The sequence below is a fragment of the Mastigoproctus giganteus genome, chromosome 2, assembly GCF_048544385.1.
Source record: "Mastigoproctus giganteus isolate SK-2022 chromosome 2, ASM4854438v1, whole genome shotgun sequence".
Classification (NCBI taxonomy): domain Eukaryota; kingdom Metazoa; phylum Arthropoda; class Arachnida; order Uropygi; family Thelyphonidae; genus Mastigoproctus; species Mastigoproctus giganteus.
In genome coordinates, this window is record NC_143576.1 from 239,281,455 (window position 1) to 239,302,979 (window position 21,525).

The 21,525-nt window shown below is 36.3% G+C and overlaps 1 protein-coding gene across 1 annotated transcript in view; it reads left to right on the forward strand.

Moving 5' to 3' along the window:
• The window catches only part of LOC150090289 (6-phosphofructo-2-kinase/fructose-2,6-bisphosphatase-like), a 260,154-nt gene that overhangs the window by 35,685 nt on the left and 202,944 nt on the right, over positions 1 to 21,525 (forward strand). The window contains exons 3-4 of the mRNA XM_090369065.1: positions 7,051 to 7,147; positions 19,745 to 19,808. Of these exons, the coding sequence (XP_090225191.1) occupies positions 7,051 to 7,147; positions 19,745 to 19,808 (161 nt within the window). The remainder of the gene's footprint in view (positions 1 to 7,050; positions 7,148 to 19,744; positions 19,809 to 21,525) is intronic.

Consider the following 21,525-nt stretch of genomic DNA (forward strand, 5'->3'; position numbering starts at 1 on the left):
CACTGAGCCCTGAGGGACTCCACTAATAACATTACTCCACGAAGAGCAGTGTCCATTGATTACCACTCTCTGTCTTCTCCCCCTCAGCCACCCCTTTATCCACAGCAGTAATTTGCCTCCAATGTCACACTGCTCCAATTTGTGCAGCAGTCTTCCATGTGCAACAGTATCAAAAGCCTTTCTAAGATCCAAGTATATAATATCAAAGTTATTCCCTGCATCCAGTTCCTTTGTGACTGCATCATAGTATCCAATCAAATTGATCAGGCAAGACTTCCCCTTAACAAAACCATGCTGTGTCCGAGCTATAACTGAAGTCTTGTCTAAATGATCCTGCAGTTCTTCTTTAACTAGTGCCTCCATTAATTTTCCTGGAACAGAAGTTAAACTAACAGGTCTATAATTACTTGTGTCAGCCTTTGATCCTCCTTTGTGAATTGGGGTCACATTTGCACATCTCCAGTCTGTGGGTACCTCCCCTGAGTCTAAGGAAGCTCTCATAATTATGGCTAAGGGTTTGCTTACTTCCTCTGCTCCCTCCTTTAATATAACTGGATAAAGGAACCATTAGGTGGCAGTGATCACAGTGTACTGATGTGGGATTTACTTAAAGATATAATTACCATCAGGGGTAAAGGAAGGGATTTTTGCTTCTGTAAAGGTGACTATAGTGGTCTTAGACAGGTTTTAAATTCTGTACAGTGGGACCAACTGATGATGTTACCAACAGCAAATTCTAAGTAGGAAGCATTCAGGGAATTAATAGTGGAAGCTACTAAACGTTTCATACCTATTAAGAAATGTTGTTCAAGGTTTAGGCCTAAATGGTTGTCAAATGAACTAATGAGACTTGTGGCAGAGAAGAAAAATGCATGGGATGCATATAAATTATCAGGCAACACAGAAGTCTATGATATATATAAGCTAGTCTGTAATCAAGTCACAAAGGAGGTTAGGCAGGCGAAGGCAGTTTACGAGAAATCTTTGGCAAAGAATGGTAAGAAAAACAGCAAGGATTTCTTCACTTATATAAACTCTAAAAGGAAGGGGATGAATCTGATTTGTCCACTTGATATCGATGTTTCGACTGTTGATGATCCTGCTCAGATAGCAAACAAACTGAATGAGTATTGTTCATCTACATTCACACATGAGGAGTTATTAAAGTTTGAAAATGCCACATGGTTATGAAATCATAACAGGGTGCTTAATGATTTTGTAATAACTGAGAACAAAGTGGGGGAGAAATTGTTGAAGTTAAACATAAGAAATGCATCTGGGGTGGATGGGATCTATCCAGTTATATTAAAGGAGGCGGCAAAGGAAGTAAGTAAACCCTTAGCCATTATTATGAGAGCATCCTTGGACTCAGGGGAGGTCCCCATGAACTGGAGATGTGCAAATTTGTCCCCAATTCACAAAGGGGGATTTAAGGGTGACACGAGTAATTACAGACCAGTTAGTTTAACTTCTGTTCTTGGTAAAATGATGGAGTCACTGGTTAAAGGTGCATTGCAGGATCATCTAGACAAGACTGCAGCAATAATTCAGACACAGCATGGGTTTGTTAAGGGAAAGTCTTGTCTGACTAATTTGATTGGTTATTATGATGTGGTTACAAAGGAACTGGATGCAAAAAATTTTGATATCATATACTTGGATTTCAGGAAAGCTTTTGACATTGTTGTGTATGGAAGACTACTGTACAAATTGGAGCAGAATGGTGTTAAGGGTAAGTTGCTACAATGGATACAAGGATGGTTGAGTGGAGAAGACAGAGGGTGGTAATCAATGGGTGCTACTCTTCGTTGACTAATGTTATTAGTGGAGTCCCACAGGGTTCGGTGTTGGGTCCACTGTTGTTTTGTATATTTATTAATGATATTGATGAAGGTATATCAGCCTTAGTATCGAAGTTTGCAGATGATACAAAGGTTGGCAGGGTTGTTAATGGCAGTGTATTACTGCAACAAGATCTAGAAAATTTGGGCAGATGGGCTGAGGAGTGGCAACTGAAGTTTAACATTGAAAAATGCAAAGTACTGCATATGAGTAGATGTAACTCCAGAGAAACGTACCAACTGTGTGGTACTACACTTAAGGAGGTAGAAAATGAAAAAGACCTGGGAGTAATTGTGCAGTCAGATATGAAGTTTTCTGAGCAATGCAGTCAGGCTGCCAGGGCAGGTCATGGAGTGTTGTGAATGATATACAGGAATTTTGTTAGCAGGGAAAAGGAGGTGATTGTCCCTCTGTATAAGGGAATGGTCAGACCACGCCTTGACTACTGTGTGCAGGACTGGAGGCCTCATTTTAGGAAGGATGTAGATTTGCTTGAGCGTGTACAGAGAAGGGCAACAAGATTGGTGAGGGGAATGAAGGGATCATCTTACCAGGAGAGGCTTAAGTTCTGCAAATTGCAGCAGCTGGAGACTAGGCACCTGCGAAGTGATCTGATTGAGGTGTATAAGGCCTTGAATGGGTTGAGCATGCTGAATTCAGATGGGATTGTTCCACGTGTTCAGATTATGAACCTAAGTGGGCATAAATTGAAATTGAGGAAGGACAGATGTAGAATAGATGTGCGGAAGTTTGCCTTTAGCCAGTGGGTGGGTAATTGCTGGAACAAAACTCCATCTGTCGTTGTGGAAGTTGATAGGTTAAATAAATTTAAGGAGGAACTGAACAAATATTTAGAGGGGATTGTTTTGTAATTTTTTTTTTTTGGCTGATGATGCATAAGCTCATATGCTTGCTTTCTTGCATCACATTCCACTACTACTACTACATACAGTACTTCACATTTCTGCTCTGATTAATATAATAAGTGAATAGTAATAATTCATGATTTATATTTATTAAACTAATAATAAAAAATTGAGCTCAAACAGCAATGACTTCTATGCATGAATGAAGAACATTTTATTTTTTGTACCTGCCACATTGCTCATTTATTTTTCAAATCAGCATAAGACAACAAACGTGATAGTCAGTGCTTCTTTTATAAAGAGCCTAATATAAAATTACATGAAAATGTCTCCACTGGGGATAGAGTTATTACATGTGGTTAGATGGACATAGTAAAGACAATAGGCACTTATGCGTGTGTATGTTCCTAAAAATCGGATTTGCTTACTTGCATATAAAGTATCAGTGGTCATAAAATATGTCCTCTCCCTTAATAGCAAATTTGTCTACCAAACAGATTACATGAGGTAATACTTTTCTGTATTGGAAATTATCCAGTTAGGGTTAAGAAGTATCCTGTGAAAGGTTGCATTGTAGAAATACAAAATAAGTTGAAGTCTCACATGCAAATAGCATCTATGTCAAACATGTAGTAGTAGTAGTAGTGGAAAATAATGCAAGGAAGCCAGCTTATATAACATTAGCAAAAAAACCAAAAAAAAACCCAATTTATGTTCCACCTTATAGGTGATATCTGAGAAAGAGTAAGAATGCTATCATCATTTAGTTTATTTAATCCATTTAAAGCCTTAAGCACTTCAGTCTTGTCTCCTCGCAGGTGGTTAGTTTCCAAGCACAGCAATTTGCAGAACTGGAGTCTTTCATGGTAAGAGTACTTCTTTGTATCCTTGATTAATTTTGTTGCTGTTCTCTGCATACCCATTCCAAGGGGTCCACATCCTTCTGAAAATGAGGCTTCTAGACACGTATGCAGTACTCATGATGTGGCCTCACATTGTCTTATATAATGGGATAATCACCTTCTTGTCTCTGCTGAGAAAGTTCCTGTATATCATTGACAAAAACCCATGAGCTGAATCACCCTGACACCCTTTGCATTATCTGCAGACCTAGACTATAAGCTTGATATGCTTTCATCAGTATTGTTAATAAATATAGAAAACAGTAAGGGGGTTCAGCAGAACCCTGAGAGACTCCACTGATAACATTAGCCCAAGAGGAACAGTGCCCATTTATAACCAACCTCTCTTGTTGTCTGCCATTTAGCTATCACTTCACCCATAGTATAACTTGCACCTAATGCCAAACTGCTTCAATTTGTATAGCAGTCTTTTATGAGGGGAAAGGATCAAAAGCTTCACTGGAAATTAAGTATATGATGTCAAAATTATTTTATGCATCTTAGTTCCTTTTTTACCACATCTGTAGTGAAAAAGAAACTAGATTATAGTAGCTAATCAGATGGATCAGACAAGATCTCACATTAAGAAATCCATATGTGATTGTTGTATAACTGTGTTCCTGTCAAGATGTTCCTGCTGTACTTCTTTAATGTCTGACTATTATTTTCACTGGAACAGGAGTCAAGGTAATTACTTCCTTAGCCCTTTTATCCCACTTTATGAATCAGACAGACATTTGCAAACCTCCTGTCTATAGAAATCTTTCCTGAATCCAAGGCTGACCTCATAGTTCTGGCCAAAGTGGTGTGCTTACTTCTTTTAAGACTAGTGGATAGACCCCTTCAGGCTCAGGTGCCTTGTTTACTTCTAGCTTCAAAAATTTGTCTTCCACTTGCCCCTCAGTTATCACAAAATCATTTAGCTCCCAGTTATAACTTGGTATACTTCTGGTAGTCCCATTCCTAAAAAACATTCTTTGTGTATGAATGTAGATGCAAAATATGTATATAATTTGTCAGTAACCTGAACAGGATCATCAGTAGTTACAGTGGCGTAGCTACCATTTAGGCAAGCAAGGCAATTGCCTCCGGCCCCTTTAGGGGCCCGGCGTCTTTGGCTGTCTCCTCTTTTTGCAATTTTCATTAATTAATTAGGGGCCCAAACATGTTCTTTGCCACCGGGCCCCAAAAAGGGTAGCTACGCTACTGAGTAGTTATGTCATTCATATCTAGTGGGTCACTTACCTAGTTCTTCAGTTGGCCATGTTATTTAGTTTTCTTGTTAAAATGAAAGAACTGAGCAAAATTAAAGATGTCTCGTAATACAAAAGACTGATGAAGGGAATAAGTTAATCTTAAATACTTCTGATTACTATGATACACTAAAGCACATATTTGCAGGCAATATATATATGCTTGGCAGTCAGTTTTCTTTTCTTAAGGGCAGGAGCAGCAGTGCGTATCACACGCTTCTTGATTAGACCGGGGTTCGAGCCCATGACCACCAAATACGGAGGATGTGGAAAGGTCAGGGAATGACCACCGCATATCCCCGGAGCAATATGGCCTTAGTTGCTAAGGCTCCTAAAAACCAAACAACTCATAACTCTTTTCCTAAACTAAAAGCAGAATGAGATACTTGTGATTTGGAATTTTAAAAAATAATGAGGAGCTTGATTTCAACATTTCAAAGAATCAGAATATTGAAACTTCATAAACCAGACTGCCCACTGAGACCTGTGGTGTCATCTAAAATATCTGCCTTTGCAAATCTTTCTCCACACCTAATTGAAATAAGAGTTGTATAAAGTAGCTTTTTATTGCTGTTGCCAGTGACAGTGAGAAGGTTGGTCAGCTTCTATATTTCTACAGAGCTTAGATCTGTAGAAATATTAGATCTGTACCTAATTGAAATAATAGCTAAATTAAATCTGTATCTAATTGAAATAATAAATATTAGATCTGTACCTAATTGAAATAATAGCTGTATAAAGTAGATTTTTAATGCTGTTGCCAGTGGCAGTGAGAAGGTCAGTCAGCTTCTATATTTCTACAGATCTTAGATCTGTCCAAGTTAAAATAAAATTTGGATGCAATGAAAATATAGAAGCAAAATAATTTAAATGTTCTGCAGGTGACATGTAGGTCCACTTCCTCAATGAGATGCTTCATGATGCACTTGCAACCACTTACAGTAAAACATATACTTCTTGAATGTAGCTTGTTCAACAATGCCTGATGAACATCTTTCAGTATCATTTTAGATCTACAACAACCTCTGTTTCTCAATAGTATCATAGGTAAAGAAGCAAATGTCTCTGAATTCTTTCTCTATTTAAAACAAATTCAAATATATGACCGTTTTTAACTGCTCCCCCTGTAGTTATCATAGGTGACTCAATTAATTTGGGCGGAGCAATATGACCTAAGTAGCTCTTGCACCAGAAAATACCACAACAACAACAACAATGTGATGCATTCTGGCTGTAGTGGATATGAAACAGAGATGAGGTCATAACAAGGTTACTTGGTGCTCGTTTATCTAAAGTGAATGAAGGGCAACAAGATTAAAGCAAGAACTGGAATAGGGAGCATGCTAAAGAGACTGACAGCTAAAAGGCTGGATGCTATGTATATGGTGATGCCCTTAGAGACAGTATTATGTGCTATGATCCTTCTGAATCTTTTGAGCTGCAGACGAGGTATATTGATAGTTGTGTTAGAAGTGGAAAGACTAGTGATATAGTTGAAAGCAGCAGCATTTTGAATCTTTGGAGAGGTGGAAGAGAATGACAGGAGGTAGAAGTGGGAGAAGAATAAGAACTGGGAGAAATATTTTCATAGTATTGAGTTGTTTTTCAGTGAATGTTGAAAGTAGTTGTGATAAGGTGATGGTTTCTTCTGGAAAACTGACCTGTAAAATCCATACAGCTTACAGATAATCACATTTATTATTGTAATAAAATTATGGTAGTTACATTTTCATTGTTATAAAAATTATAGAATGCATTGTATTGTAGATTGAAAAGAATCTTGTATTAAACTTTTAATAATGGAGAAGAAATATATCCTTTATCTTATAAATAAAAAATTATGCAACTCCTTTGTGAGCTTGCTAGTTTTGTCAGTAGAAAAAAATGCAATTTGAAATTACCTTCTAGCCAATTTATTCTATACTTTAGTGAAACTGATTTAAAGAAATGTCCATTAAAGATTTTTAGCCAGTGTTTGATATTTCTGTTCTTTTCTACTTTAAATGTTTGAATTTAAAATCATAATTTTGAAATTATGATTTTTGATAATTATGATTTTGAAAAGTTATTTAAAATTAAGATAGTGTGTTTTATTGTTATGAAAATAAAAATGAAAAATAATGCAGTAATTAGAATTAATATAATGGATATTAATAACTGCAAAATTCATTATAATTTTCATGATAGTTTTCAATGTTGGAGAATATCGAAGACAGGCAACTCAGGACTATAGAAATCATGAATTTTTTAATCCACGTAATAAAGAGGCAATGGCACTTAGAAGGTATGTGATGTAAAATTGTTTGCTGTTAATGTAATGCCTATAAAAGTTCTTAAACTATTTTAAATTCATTTTTATTTTGATGTAAATTGATATTAATGAAAAGTTAAAATTTGCAAAATTCCATTAATTTTGTGTTCCATTAAATTAATTAATGGAAAGTGAATCAGACTCTAAACTGCCTTCCCCCCCCAACTACCATATACCTGTATATTGCATATAGGTTGTTAGATTATGATGCTCAACCAGTGTGTGAGGATCCACACACTGGTTGAGTATCATAATCTCTGCTGTGATATTATTCTTATTGCTGAAAGTCTCGTTATAGTCTATAGCACATTAGAATGCCATTCTGATTCATCGCATGCATCGGTAATATCATGGAAATGTTTAATTATTAAAAATAAGTTATTTTATTAATGAGTATCCCAATTTGGCCTCATCTGTGCTGTAAAGCACATTCTTAATTATTATTTGTGTACATTCTGAATGATTATTTATTTAATAATAGCATAAGAAATCTCTTCTCACTACTTATATCAGTAGTAATTCACGCATCTAATAGGGAATATAAGCAATATAAAGTAAAGTATAGTGTGCTGGGATTCTGCTTGTCCCATGCCATCTCTGTAAAGCATTAAAAATATGAATGTATTTTGAATCTCAAGGAATGATTTTTCAGTGAATTTTTTGCATTTGGTAAGGAAGACGGCCTCCGTAGCCGAGTGGGCAGGAGCGGGAGTGCAGTAGCACACGCTCTTTGAGTAGACCGGGGTTCAAGCCCCTGACTGCTGAATACGGTCGATTTGCCAACCCGCACTGGACCAGCGTGGCAGATTATGGTCCATTTCCCTCAACATGAATTGTTGAGGAGGCTTCCATCCTGCAGTGGGTTGATAATGGCTGCACTTTACTTTACTTTTTTTAATTGAATAATATTTAAGAGATAAATTTAAAAAGTATAAGAATATGTTAACCTAATTATTATCCTGTGGATATATTGTCAAATACTTCTTTATACAGAGTATTGCAAATTCCATTGGTCTTTGTGATAATATTGGCACCTGTAGTGTGAGTTTTGGTGTTAGCCATATTTCTTCATTGAGGCAGAGCCACATATACCTGACATTGAGGATCAGCTTCTTCCGATCTATATGAAGACCAATGTGATCAAACATTTGCTCCTGATGTTTGTCAATTGTTACAGCAAAAGTCAGCCTTACAGGAAGCTGTTTTCTATTGAGAACAAAAGGCAAATACAGGAATACCTCGCATAATGCAGTTAATTCAATATACCACACTACGCGAAACCGTGCTGATCTAGGTATTATTAGTATGTATTTTAATGTAATGCGTTCCGACAATTTGATTATATGGGTCGAGTTGCAAAAATATGTGGGTGTTTGTTTACTATAAATTGATGCACACAAAGTTCTTTCAAAAAAAGAAACTAAAATGATAAAAATGAAAAATACTAGTAAATACAGTACAAATGATTTTTATTGCAGTATGTACATACCAAAAGAATATAAGTGAAGTACTGTATTTTTATTTTGTTGTATTGAAATAGCTGATCAGCTTAGTTTGCACAGTTTTTTTATTCTTTTTATCTGCATACATCTCTTTATAACATCAAATGTCATTTTGTAACGCCTGCCTGCCTTACTTTCATACCTCGTTCGATGTTTGGATCTAGAAGAACACTCAGCGCCATTACATTTCTTCTTTCCACTCATATTTGCATATAAAGACGTAACGTTTTTAAAAAATAATCTTTAATAAAAAATATTTGAAATATATTTGTATGGCTTACGTACAGTTAACGACCTCACCGCTCAGAATCTAGTGTTTACTAATGTATGAATGCAAGCAGAGTCCGTATATAATGTGAGTTGCGACAACAGTCAGCATGGCCTTGAATCCATAACACATTGGCCTACGTGCTGGCATAATACATACATACATATGAAATGTATTGGTGCCTAACGCAGTTAATTTTTTTTCAATTTGTAAACCATGCTATAGCGAAATCCACGCTGTTCAAAACTGCGCTATGCGAGGTATTCCTGTAGTGGCCATATTTTGTATTAAGTATTATTAGTAGTGAAAAATGATGCCAGGAGCAAGCTTATACAATGTCTGTAAAAAAAAAAAAAAACCTACCCACATCATTTTCCATCTCTCCTCTAATAATTTATCTAACGTTGTAGAGCGAATATCATCTTTTAAGGGCACAAAAGGAGATATAGTTGTACACGTTGGCAACTAATAATATTAAGAGTAGGAGACCGGCAGAATTACTTAACAAGTACAGGTCACTGTTGAACAAAAGCCGAGAATTAGGGTTGAATTTGAAAGTGTCTGCAATTCTGCCCAGACACGATAGGAGGGAGTATATGATGAGAGCCTTGTCGATCAATTCGGCCCTGGAAAGATTGTGCAAGGCTCAAGGGGTAGAATTTTTTTCAGCCTGGACTGTACTTGTTAACAGGAGAGATTGCTTCTACAGGGATGGGATACACTTAAATAGAAAGGGTGCAAGAATATTTGCTGATGCTATCGAGGCAGTGTTAGGTGGGTCGGAAAACTGCTAGCTTGGGGGGAGACAAAGACCAATAGATTGACAGTAGCCACTGGCAGAGGTGAAAGAGATTCTTGCACTGCTTCTATTAGAATGAGCAGAAGCCTGAAAACAAGATGCATGGTATTTCAGAGACTGCTGGGAGCCATTGCGGTACAAATAAACACATGGGTTGTGTTAGGGTAGCTAAGAATAGAAACAGGTGCAGGTATACTTGCGTGTACACCAATGCTAGGAGTTTAGTAAATAAATTTGATGAATTTGAGGTATTGCTCAAAACATCAAAGGCAGATATTGTTGGGATATCAGAGACATGGTGTCACACAGATATAAGGGATGCAGAACTGCAATTTGGGGAGTACAACGTCTACAGAAAGGATAGACAGGATAGGAAGGGGGGAGGGGTTATGCTATTAGTTAAGAAACACATAAAAACCAAGGAAGTGAAGCCAGTCGACATCGCTGGACAGTGCAGTGTTGAGTCAGTTTGGTGTGACATAAGCATTGGGAGATCAAAATTGAGAGTAGGAGTGTACTATAGGCCTAATGACTCTGATGAGTATAATAAGGAACTGTACAGGGAAATAGAGTGGGCCAGTAAATCAGAGAGTCTTATAATGGGAGATTTTAATTTCCCAGATATTGACTGGAATTTGGGGTCTGGTTACTCACACACTAGCAGGGCTTTTGTGGATTTATTGGATGATTGTTTTCTACATCAGCATGTTCAGGAGGCAACTAGAGGGAGTAATACTCTTGATTTGATTATCAGCAGTGATTCTTCATGCATTAAGAATCTGCAGATAAATGAACCACTAGGTGGCAGTGATCACAGTGTGCTGAAGTGGGATTTACTGAAAGAGGTAACTACCATTAGGGGTAAAGGGAAGGGTTATTGCTTCCGTAAAGGCGACTACGATGGACTGAGACAGTATTTAAATTCTATACAGTGGGACCAACTGATGATGTTACCAACAGCAAATTCAAAATGGGAAGCATTCAAAGAACTTATCTTGGAAGCTACTAGGCTTTACATACCAACTAAGAAATATTGTTCAAGGTTTAGGCCAAAATGGATGTCAGATGAACTAATGAGGCATATGGCAGAGAAGAAAAATGCATGGGATACTTACAAATTAACACATGACACAGAAGCCTATGATAGATACAAGTTGATATGCAACCAAGTTACAAAGGAGGTCAGGCAGGCGAAGGCAGATTACGAGAAATCCTTGGCAAGGGATGCAAAGAAAAACAGCAAAGAGTTCTTTACTTATGTAAACTCTAGAAGGAAGGGGATGAATCAGATTGGTCCACTTGATATTGATGGGTCAACTGTTGATGATCCTGCTCAGGTAGCTAACAAACTAAATGAATATTTTGCATTGGACCCAACACTGAGCCCTGAGTTCCTCAGGGCTCAGTGTTGGGTCCATTATTGTTTTCTGTATTTATAAATGATATTGATTATGGTATATCAAGCTTAATGTCGAAGTTTGCAGATGATACAAAGGTTGGCAGGGTTGTCAAGGACACTACTGACACTATGCTGCTGCAACAGGATCTGGAAAGGTTGAGCAGATGTGCTGAGAGGTGGCAAATGAAGTTTAACATTGACAAATGTAAAGTACTACACATGGGAAACAGCAACCCCAGAGCAACGTATCAACTTTGTGGTACTACACTGACAGTGGTAGAGAATGAAAGGGACTTGGGGGTGATTGTGCAGGCAGATATGAAGTTCTCTGAGCAGTGCAGACGGGCTGCAAGAGTAGCTCATGGAGTATTGTCAATGATATACAGGAATTTTTCCAGCAGGGATAAGGAGGTGATTATTCCATTGTATTAGGCAATGGTCAGGCCACACCTAGAGTACTGTATACAGGTCTGGAGGCCTCATTTCAAGAAGGGTGTAGAGCTGCTGGAACGAGTACAGAGAAGAGCAACAAGATTAGTGAATGGAACAAAGGGGTGCTCTTACGAAGAAAGGCTTAAGTTTTGCAAATTACAGTGTCTGGAGACTAGGCACCAGCGAGGTGATCTGATAGAGGTGTATAAAGCCTTGAATGGTTTAAGCATGCTCAATGCTGATGGGATTCTTCCTCTAGCTCAGAAAAATCACCTGAGAGGGCATAAATTCAAATTGAGGAAAGACAGATGTAGGATAGACGTGCGGAAATTTGCCTTTAGCCAGCGGGTGGTTGGTTGGTGGAACAGACTGCCATCCCTTGTGGTGGAGGTTGATAGCCTAAATAAGTTTAAGGCTCAGCTGGACAGGTATTTTGAACGAACAGAGGGGTGAAGTGGAAGTGGGTTTTTTTTTTTTTTTTTGGCTGATGCTGCATAAGCTTGCTTTCTTGCATCAAATGCCTCTACTAATGCTAATGCTAATGCTAATCCATCCTGAAATTTGTTTAAACTACCCACTTCCACAACACCAGATGGAATTTGTTCCAACAATCCATTCTGCCATATGCGTGCCACACTATAGCCATAATTTCTGAAGTGCTGGTAAAAATGTTATCACAAACAAACAAACAAATAGTTCAACAATCAAGTACTCTCTTGCTGAAAGCAAATATTTGCACATCTATTCTGCAGCCATCTTTTTCCGATTAAAATTTTCTCCCTTGTGTATGTGTTGTCCAAGAAAGAGTAAGGATATCATCAGCATTTAGTTGTCCATTTAAAACTTTAAACACTTTAATCAGGTCTCCTCATAGGTTCCTTTATATGGAAAATAATAATGATATTTCTCTGTTTTTCATCAGTTAATTTTGGTTTGGTTATTTGGTTTTTAGGAGCATTAGCAACTAAAGCCATATTGCTCCGGGATATGCGGTGGTCATTTCCTGACCTTTCCGCATCCTCAGTATTTGGTGGTGACGGGCTTGAACCCCGGTCTAATCAAGAAGCGTGTGCTACGCACTGCTGCTCCTTCCCACCTGGCTACGGAGGCGCCTCATCAGTTAATGTCAAACAGCTTGATCGGTCTGTCAACTTTATAAACAATCAGCTAGGTCCAGCTATAGAGACCCTCATTTATACAGATATTTCATACCAGCATTATAATAGCTCTTCTAATACATAGCTCTCTATGTATTAGAAGACGAAATGCACAAAGCATAATTTCTTATGGGTTTAGGTAATTAACTATGTAATATCGGTGTAGATACACCATAGTTTACCCATAAATTTGGGTAAACTATGGTGTGATACAATGAGATACAATTAAAACGATGCCTTTTACGCTACATGCATAGTTCAAATTTATGGGTAAACTATGGTGTATCTACACCGATATTATATAGTTAATTACCTATATAATAATAATTAACTATATAATATCTACACCGATATTATATAGTTAATTATTTGTTGTAATAATTTAGAAAGTGAAACAGAGAACAGATATTTGAGTTGATAGCACAATGCTATTGCATCATTGTTTGTTGTGTCCACCTGTGGCCTTACCTGAGGTGTATTTCTTGCACAATATTTTATCATGGTTCTCAGCAACTATCAAGCCTCCTGAGCTGTTATTAGCTTGTATTATTGAAACCATGCCTCACTTGGTTACTATTGCACAGAAAAAAATAAAATAGAAAGAGATAATGTACAGGCTGGCTGCAATTAATTCGTACCGCGAGTGCATCGCGCAAAACGGAAATGTGTAAATCGAATATAATAATCAATAGGAAAAATTATAACTGGTCCTTAACCTTCTGGAATGTCCATAAAGAATTTTAAAAATACCTTTTAAATAACTTTTTAACTGTATATAATGTAAAAGATAATGAAAATAATTATGGAATTAATTGTTTATTGCATAAAACAGCAGTTCCCAAACTGTGTGGCGTGAAATATTTTAAAATTTCGAGGGAAACAGTGATACTCGACATCTGTCGGACACCGCGCGAATTACTAGCTCGAGATAGTTCACAGTTTCAACATTTCTTATTAAGTTGTTTGTACCTAACTACTTAATAAATGGAACTATTAGGTATTTCTTTTGGTCTAGGTGTGCAGTGAAAAAATTACTGAGACAGTAAAGGTGCCGTGAACTGAGAGGGTTTGGGAACCTCTGACATAAAATACACAATGAAGAAATGACTGTTGCAGAAATATTTGAACAGTGTTGACTTTCTCTTTTCATCAATCAATTTCCGATAGCCGACAACAATCTTCTCTGGGCCCTGGCGAAATAAATATCGCAGAAAACTTCAAACTTTTTGTTTGAAGTTCTCTGCGATACAGAAGATTTCATCTAGTTCTTTTACTGTTATCTAAAAATTTATATTTAATTAAATTTAAATGCATTTAAAAGTTAGAATTTTTAAATGCAAGTCTGCATTGACATTAGTGGGAGACAAACAAATAACACATCTTCCGATGGTTGATGGAACACACTGAGGCAGGCAGCGGGCAAACGTTTGTTTATTGCCCGTCCGATGCATGGCAAGCTTAATGTGCGATTCAAATCTTTTTCAACTATCACATAAAAAAAAAAAAGAAGATGGAGTTAACTGGAAATTTGCATTGTGTAAAGTGAAAAGTGGTATAATTTTTTTCAAATAGTTGTAACTGAAAAACGCATTAAACGAACTCGCATTATGCGAGGCCTGGCTGTATATATGGATGTGTAGACAATATTTAAATTTATTATTATTAGTGCCGTATGATGCATGGAAGCAAGCTTATAAAGCAATAGCCAAAAAAAAAAAAAGAAAAAAAAAAAGAGAAAATATCTCACATCGCTTAGCATTATTAGCAAGGGCACTTGATGCAAGAAAGCAAGATTATATAGCATCAGCTAAAAAAAAAAAAAAAAACAGACACACACACACCCTTCTCATTTCACCCATCCACCTGATCCAAATGTTTGTCTAGTTCTGCCTTGAATCTGTTTAAGCTAACAACTTTAGCTTTAGCATTAGTAGAGGCATTTGATGCAAGAAAGCAAGCTTATGCAGCATCAGCCAAAAAAAAAATAAATAAAATAAAAAATAAATAAATATATAAAAAAATAAAATAACCACTTCCACTTCACCCCTCTGTTCGTTCGAAATACCTGTCCAGCTGGGCCTTAAACTTGTTTAGGCTATCAACTTCCACGACAAGGGATGGAAGTCTGTTCCACTAACCAACCACCCGCTGGCTAAAGGCAAATTTCCGCACGTCTATCCTACATCTGTCTTTCCTCAATTTGAATTTATGCCCTCTCAGGTGATTATTCTGAGCAAGAGGGAGAATCCCATCAGCATTGAGCATGCTCAAACCATTCAAGGCTTTATACACCTCTATCAGATCACCTCGCTGGTGCCTAGCCTCCAGACACTGTAATTTGCAAAACTTAAGCCTTTCTTCGTAAGAGCACCCCTTTGTTCCATTCACTACTCTTGTTGCCCTTCTCTGTACTCGTTCCAGCAGCTCTACATCCTTCTTGAAATGAGGCCTCCAGGCCTGTATACAGTACTCTAGGTGTGGCCTGACAATTGCCTTATACAAGGGAATAATCACCTCCTTATCCCTGCTAGAAAAATTCCTATATATCATTGACAATAAACCATGAGCTACTCTTGCAGCCTGTCTGCACTGCTCAGAGAACTTCATATCTGCCTGCACAACCACCCCCAGGTCCTTTTCATTCTCTACGACTGTCAGTGTAGTACCACAGAGTTGATACATTGCTCTGGGGTTGCTGTTTCTCATATGTAGTACTTTACATTTGTCAATGTTAAACTTCATTTGCCACCTCTCAGCCCATCTGCTCAACCTTTCCAGATCCTGTTGCAGCAGCATAATGTCAGTAGTGTCCTTGACAACCCTGCCAACCTTCGTATCGTCTGCAAACTTGGACATTAAGCTTGATATACCATCATCAATATCATTTATAAATACAGAAAACAATAATGGACCCAATACTGAACCCTGAGGGACTCCACTAATAACATTAGTCCACGATGAGCAGTGTCCATTGATTACCACTCTGTCTTCTCCCCCTCAACCACCCCTTTATCCATAGGAGCAATTTGCCTCCAATGCCACACTGCTCCAATTTGTGCAGCAGTCTTCCATGTGCAACAGTATTAAAAGACTTTCTAAGATCCAAGTATATAATATCAAAGTTATTCCCTGCATCCAGTTCTTTTGTGACTGAATCATAGTATCCAATCAAATTGGTCAGGCAAGACTTCCCCTTAACAAAACCATGCTGTGTCCGAGCTATAACTGAAGTGTTGTCTAGATGATCCTGCAGTGCTTCTTTAACCAGTGTCTCCATTAATTTTCCGGGAACAGAAGTTAAACTCACAGGTCTATAATTACTTGTGTCAGCCTTTGATCCTCCTTTGTGAATTGGGGTCACATTTGCACATCTCCAGTCTGTGGGTACCTCCCCTGAGTCCAAGGAAGCTCTCATAATTATGGCTAAGGGTTTACTTACTTCCTTTGCTGCCTCCTTTAATAAAACTGGATAGATCCCATCCACCCCAGGTGCCTTTCTTGTGTTTATCTTCAACAATTTCTCCTCTACTTTACTCTTAGAGATTACAAGATTCTCTAGCTTACTACCAGAGTTGAATACACTCCTGGCATTTCCCTCGCTGAATAACTCCTCATGTGTGAATGTCGATGCAAAATATTCATTTAGTTTGTTAGCTACCTGAGCAGGATCATCAACAGTTGACCCATCGATATCCAGTGGACCAATCTGATTCATCCGCTTCCTTTTAGAGTTTACATAAGTAAAGAACTCTTTGCTGTTTTTCTTTGCATCCCTTGCCAAACATATCTCGTAATCTGTCTTCGCCTGCCTAACCTCCTTTGTAACTTGGTTACAGATCAACTTGTATCTATCATAGGCTTCTGGATCACGTGTTAATTTGTATGTATCCCATGCATTTTTCTTCTCTGCCATGTTGTTGTTGTTATTTGGTTTTTAGGAGCATTAGCAACTAAGGCCATATTGCTCCGGCATATGCGGTGGTCATTCCCTGACTTTTCCGCATCCTCTGTATTTGGTGGTGACAGGCTCGAACCCTGGTCTAATCAAGAAGCGTGTACTACGCACTGCTGCTCCCCCCCCCCGGTGAAAAATTGTAATTTTTATTTTTTAAATCTCGAATTCAATAAATTTATGTCAAATAAACACAACACGAAAAATCACATCAACTAAGTGTGGTACTCGTAAGGCGGTACAAGATGAAAATAAATCACTAAAATTCAAAAGACACAAAAATTTCAAAATAACTAAATGGGCAATATTTCTGGCTGCATAAATTGTAACTAAAAGCCTCTATTTCAAGTGTCCACATTTTCGTTTTATGGTTTTCAAGTTCCCTTTATTTTCACACAAACCATCTTTTGATAGTGTTTCACACAAACAATCTACTTGTGACTAATTCTTTGTTTGTATATCGTGAACAAGATCACAGGCCGCGAATAGGTTCACCTGAATTGGTTCCCGACAGATGCTATTGTAATTATAGTGTCCCGTGGCTTTCAGTGGCAGGACTACACAATGTCCAGGCTGAGGGAGGAGTCTACTGCAGTCAGTAATCCAATCTTCGGCAGTTTTGCTTTATGGTTTTCACATTCCCTTTATTTGTTTTTTTTTTTCACAGCAAGAGTCTACTTGTGGCTAATTCTTCCTTTGTATACCACAAACAGGACAGTTTGATCACAGCCTATAAACAATATATTTTATAACCTTTTTAATATAATGCATCTGTACTTGTAATATTGCAAGGTTGCATGAAGATAAGCTTAGAGGGCCCAAATTATTTATCGGAAAAATTAATAAATGAAGTGATTGACACACACGCAAAGCAAAAGCAAAGAAGAATAAGATTATTACAACACAGTACTTGCACGTTTGATTATAATTTTTATAATTTTTTTTTTTGCTAATTTTAATCGGTGATTTTAATATTATTAAACTGTGATTATTGCAAGTAATATGGATTTTGTGAACTGACTATTAGTATTTAGATGTTAAATAATAAATATTTCCTTTTGTTTTCTCTTATTACAACATTCATAAATATACAGATTTGTTTGTAACATATACATATGTTGTAAATATTAAATAATAATAAAAAATATACACATATACTACATGTACCCCCCAAAGTTTACATTCTTCCCCCCTGGTGCATGTACTCCCAAAGTTTACATTCTATCTCCCCAGTGCAAATGCTCTGGATGCAGCACTGCAAATGGCGATCAGATACAAATGTATCTGTGGGTTGCAGCACCTACGATAGTTTATTATACAGCAATAAAATAGGAAACCTTACTTTATGACTCTCCCTCATACATTTAGTGAAATTTTCATTAAAATGGTATTTATGGGATTTTACTGTGTGCTCATCTGATACAGGAGATGCAGTAGCAGATACCCATGCACAGTATTCCATATAATTCTATATAAAATGTTAGTCTGTTCCAACTGTGCTTTGCCATGTCTGTTTGCTAGCTTGTGTGTATTGATATCATTGACATGCTATGATGAACAGAGATGGTCTCCACTCTCCATTTTATTCAGCACATTTGTTTGATCATTTACAAACATAATACCACTTCTTTACATGACTCTGATGCCATACACAACCATGAGCTCCCAATAGATTTCTATTGCTGCAATGTGTTTTGCTCACAGAAAATAAATTACTGCTAACATCTCTTCCTTTGTTCACATGTTCAGCGTAATGGCCATTTTTCAAGTATAAGTAACACTGTCGGTATACAAAAGAACACAGGATCACCTGAAGATATATCTGTGAGTTGCAGCTCCTATGGTAGCCTTTAAATACCTTGGTAGTTACCTAAATGCTGATGTAGATCTGGAAGCAGAAATAAAGGCAAGAATAGAAGTTGTGAGAAATGCCTTTACAAAATACAGAACAATGCTGTGTAACAAAGCTCTAGATCTGTCAATCAGACTGAAATTCATTAGATTCTATGTGTGGTCCTTACTATTATACAGAATTGAAACTCAGAATCTTAAAACATCTAGCAGTAAAAAACATAGAGGCCTTTGAAATGTGGATCTACAGATGCATGCTAAAAATATCTTGGTTAGACAAAATCACCAACATTGAAGTCTGAAAATAGCAGGAAGGAAACATGAATTATTGAGTTTAGTGAAGGGAAGGAAAACTGCCTACTTGAGACACATCTTTAGAAATAAGAAATATAAACTGCTCCAAGTAATAATAGAGGGGGAAAATAAAGGGAAAGAGAGGAATGGTTAGAAGGAAACTTTCATGGCTGGAAAACATCTGCAACTGGACTGGCAGATCAGCTAAGGATCTTTTTCATCTTCCCCAAGACAGAGAGAGATACAGCATGATGATCACCAACCTCCAATAAGGAGATGGCATCAAAATAAGAAGAAGAATGATAGCTTATTAGTTAGGAATAAAATAGGGAACCTTACTTTATGATTTGTCCTTATGCATTCCATTTGTGCCAGTTGCATTAGAGGAACTTAAGCATAAAATTACAACTGCTAGACAGCATCAATCTTACTAACTTTTGATTACTAACTGTGCGTGTGAAATCACATGCAGAACACACATTGAAAAGCTATAACTCATAAGATCTATGAGTTTGTTTAGGATTCAAATATATTTTTTTATTATTTGCATGTTGTGCCTTCAAAATAAAGTGCCATTTTCGTTTCAGTTTTAAAACAATCATGAAACAAACATTTAAATATCAAAAGATATTATTTAAATTAAATGTTGAGGTGTGAAAGGCAGTGGTGAGAATAAATATTTATGAAAACAGTAGTATTTACAAAAGTTGAATTTAAATATCATAGTTGAAAATTTGCCTTCTGTTTTGGAAAAATGCAGCGATGTAATTTAGCTAGAAAATTGAAAAAATTTTCTGCTATATCTTGTGAATTATGATGAAATTTTTTTTATTTTAACATTTAGTATTTCTCAAACATTTTTGTGGCTATACAATAATTCATTCATATGCTTATTTAATTTTTTGTTGATTACTAGCAAGTGTGCTATGGATGCCTTGGAAGATATGTGTAGGTGGTTGGAAGAAGAGGGAGAGGTTGCAGTAAGTTTGTGTGTCAATTGTTTTTTTTTTTTTTTTGTTTTGTTTATCTGTGGTATTTCTCTATATGAAATTGTAAAATTTAAGTTTTTTTTTGCGAAAAAAATTAGTTATTCGATCTTTAATTATTATTCACTGCATGCTACATTAGTAAACTGATATTCTATTCTCTGTTTAATTTTGACTTAACAAGGCATTACTATTAGAGCATTAGTGGAAGCCTAATTAATAATAACTTTCATTGTTCTTATGAAAATATAAAGTGAGCCAAAAGTGAATGAAAATTGGCACTAGGGTCGCAGAAGAGACAAGTTGGTGGATTTTTGGCTGCTATAAAGGGATAACTATTTTTAAATTTTTACCGTATTCTTCGTTAATTAACATAGTACGTTGTGTTTTACACAGATATTAAATAGGTTTAGTAGCATTCGTTAGCTTCTTATTTTGAATTTAGCCAGCGATTTTTGGAAGTTATGACTCCCAGTGTTGGCGCCAATATTGTTGAACTAGCCACCATATTGTAGTCGATAAGAAATAGCTTAACGTATATATATCTCGAACTGATAGCATAAGGTATAAAGTAAAACTAGATAGCATAATACGAAGCACTGAATTAGGAATCTGTTAGCTTATTATAGTATTATCAATTAATCAAAAATAATATGAATCTTATTAAAATTCATTGTTAATTAAATTGTATTTAATGACTTGTTCCAGCCATTTTTAAACCTACTTTTAACCCCAACTTGAAAGTTGTCCCACCTGAAAAAAAAAAAACTAATAATTTTCATAATTTCTATTCAATTTACAAAATTGCAACTCTCAATATACATAAACAGAAGTATATTCTTTGATTTCCTACCTTTAAATTGCAGCAAAAACTATTAAATCACTTGAAAACAGCAAAAATGTACAATCACATATCAATTTATGAAATTATGACATTGGAAAAACACCTGACGAAGCTTTGATGATGCAACGAGTTACTGCATTCGTTTTAATTTGGTGCATCATTGCAACGCTGCTGGCTAAAATGATTCAATGCACGCAGAGATATAATTGGCTGATCAAGCTTACATCATTAGCGGCCCCGAGCAAGTGATCTAGCGATTTTCAAAGCATATTTTCTATAAAGAAGTGGTCAAAATTTCTAAAGTCTTTTACTTTCAAAGTTATTTATTTTCTGGCTCTTTTTAAATAAAGGAGGAAGCCTCCTACAAGAAAGGAAAATCACCTTTCTTTTGTATATATGTAACTAACTTGGGTAAAACCACTAACCCAGTGGTTTTCAACCGGAGTGCCGCAACAATGTTCCAGGGGTGCCACGTAATTTGGGTTTAAGTTACTTAAACTTATTATTTTTTTAATCAATATGTGTATTTTATTATAAAACGGTGTACAATATCTTTTTAATTTTGTGGTGATCTATAATTGATGTTTACTTAGTACCTCTATATAAAGAATAAAATTATTATATACTGTGTATATGTATAATTTGTATTATGAAATGTAATTTTTATAATTATATTATTGTAATAAATATCATATAACATATGTATTTTTTAATATTATATATATATATATATATATATATATATATATATATATATAGAGAGAGAGAGAGAGAGAGAGAGAGAGAGAGAGAGAGAGGGAGAGAGACAATCGGATCTAACAGGCAGAAAATTGAGTAGATTGAGTAGGGGCGCCGCAAAATAAAATA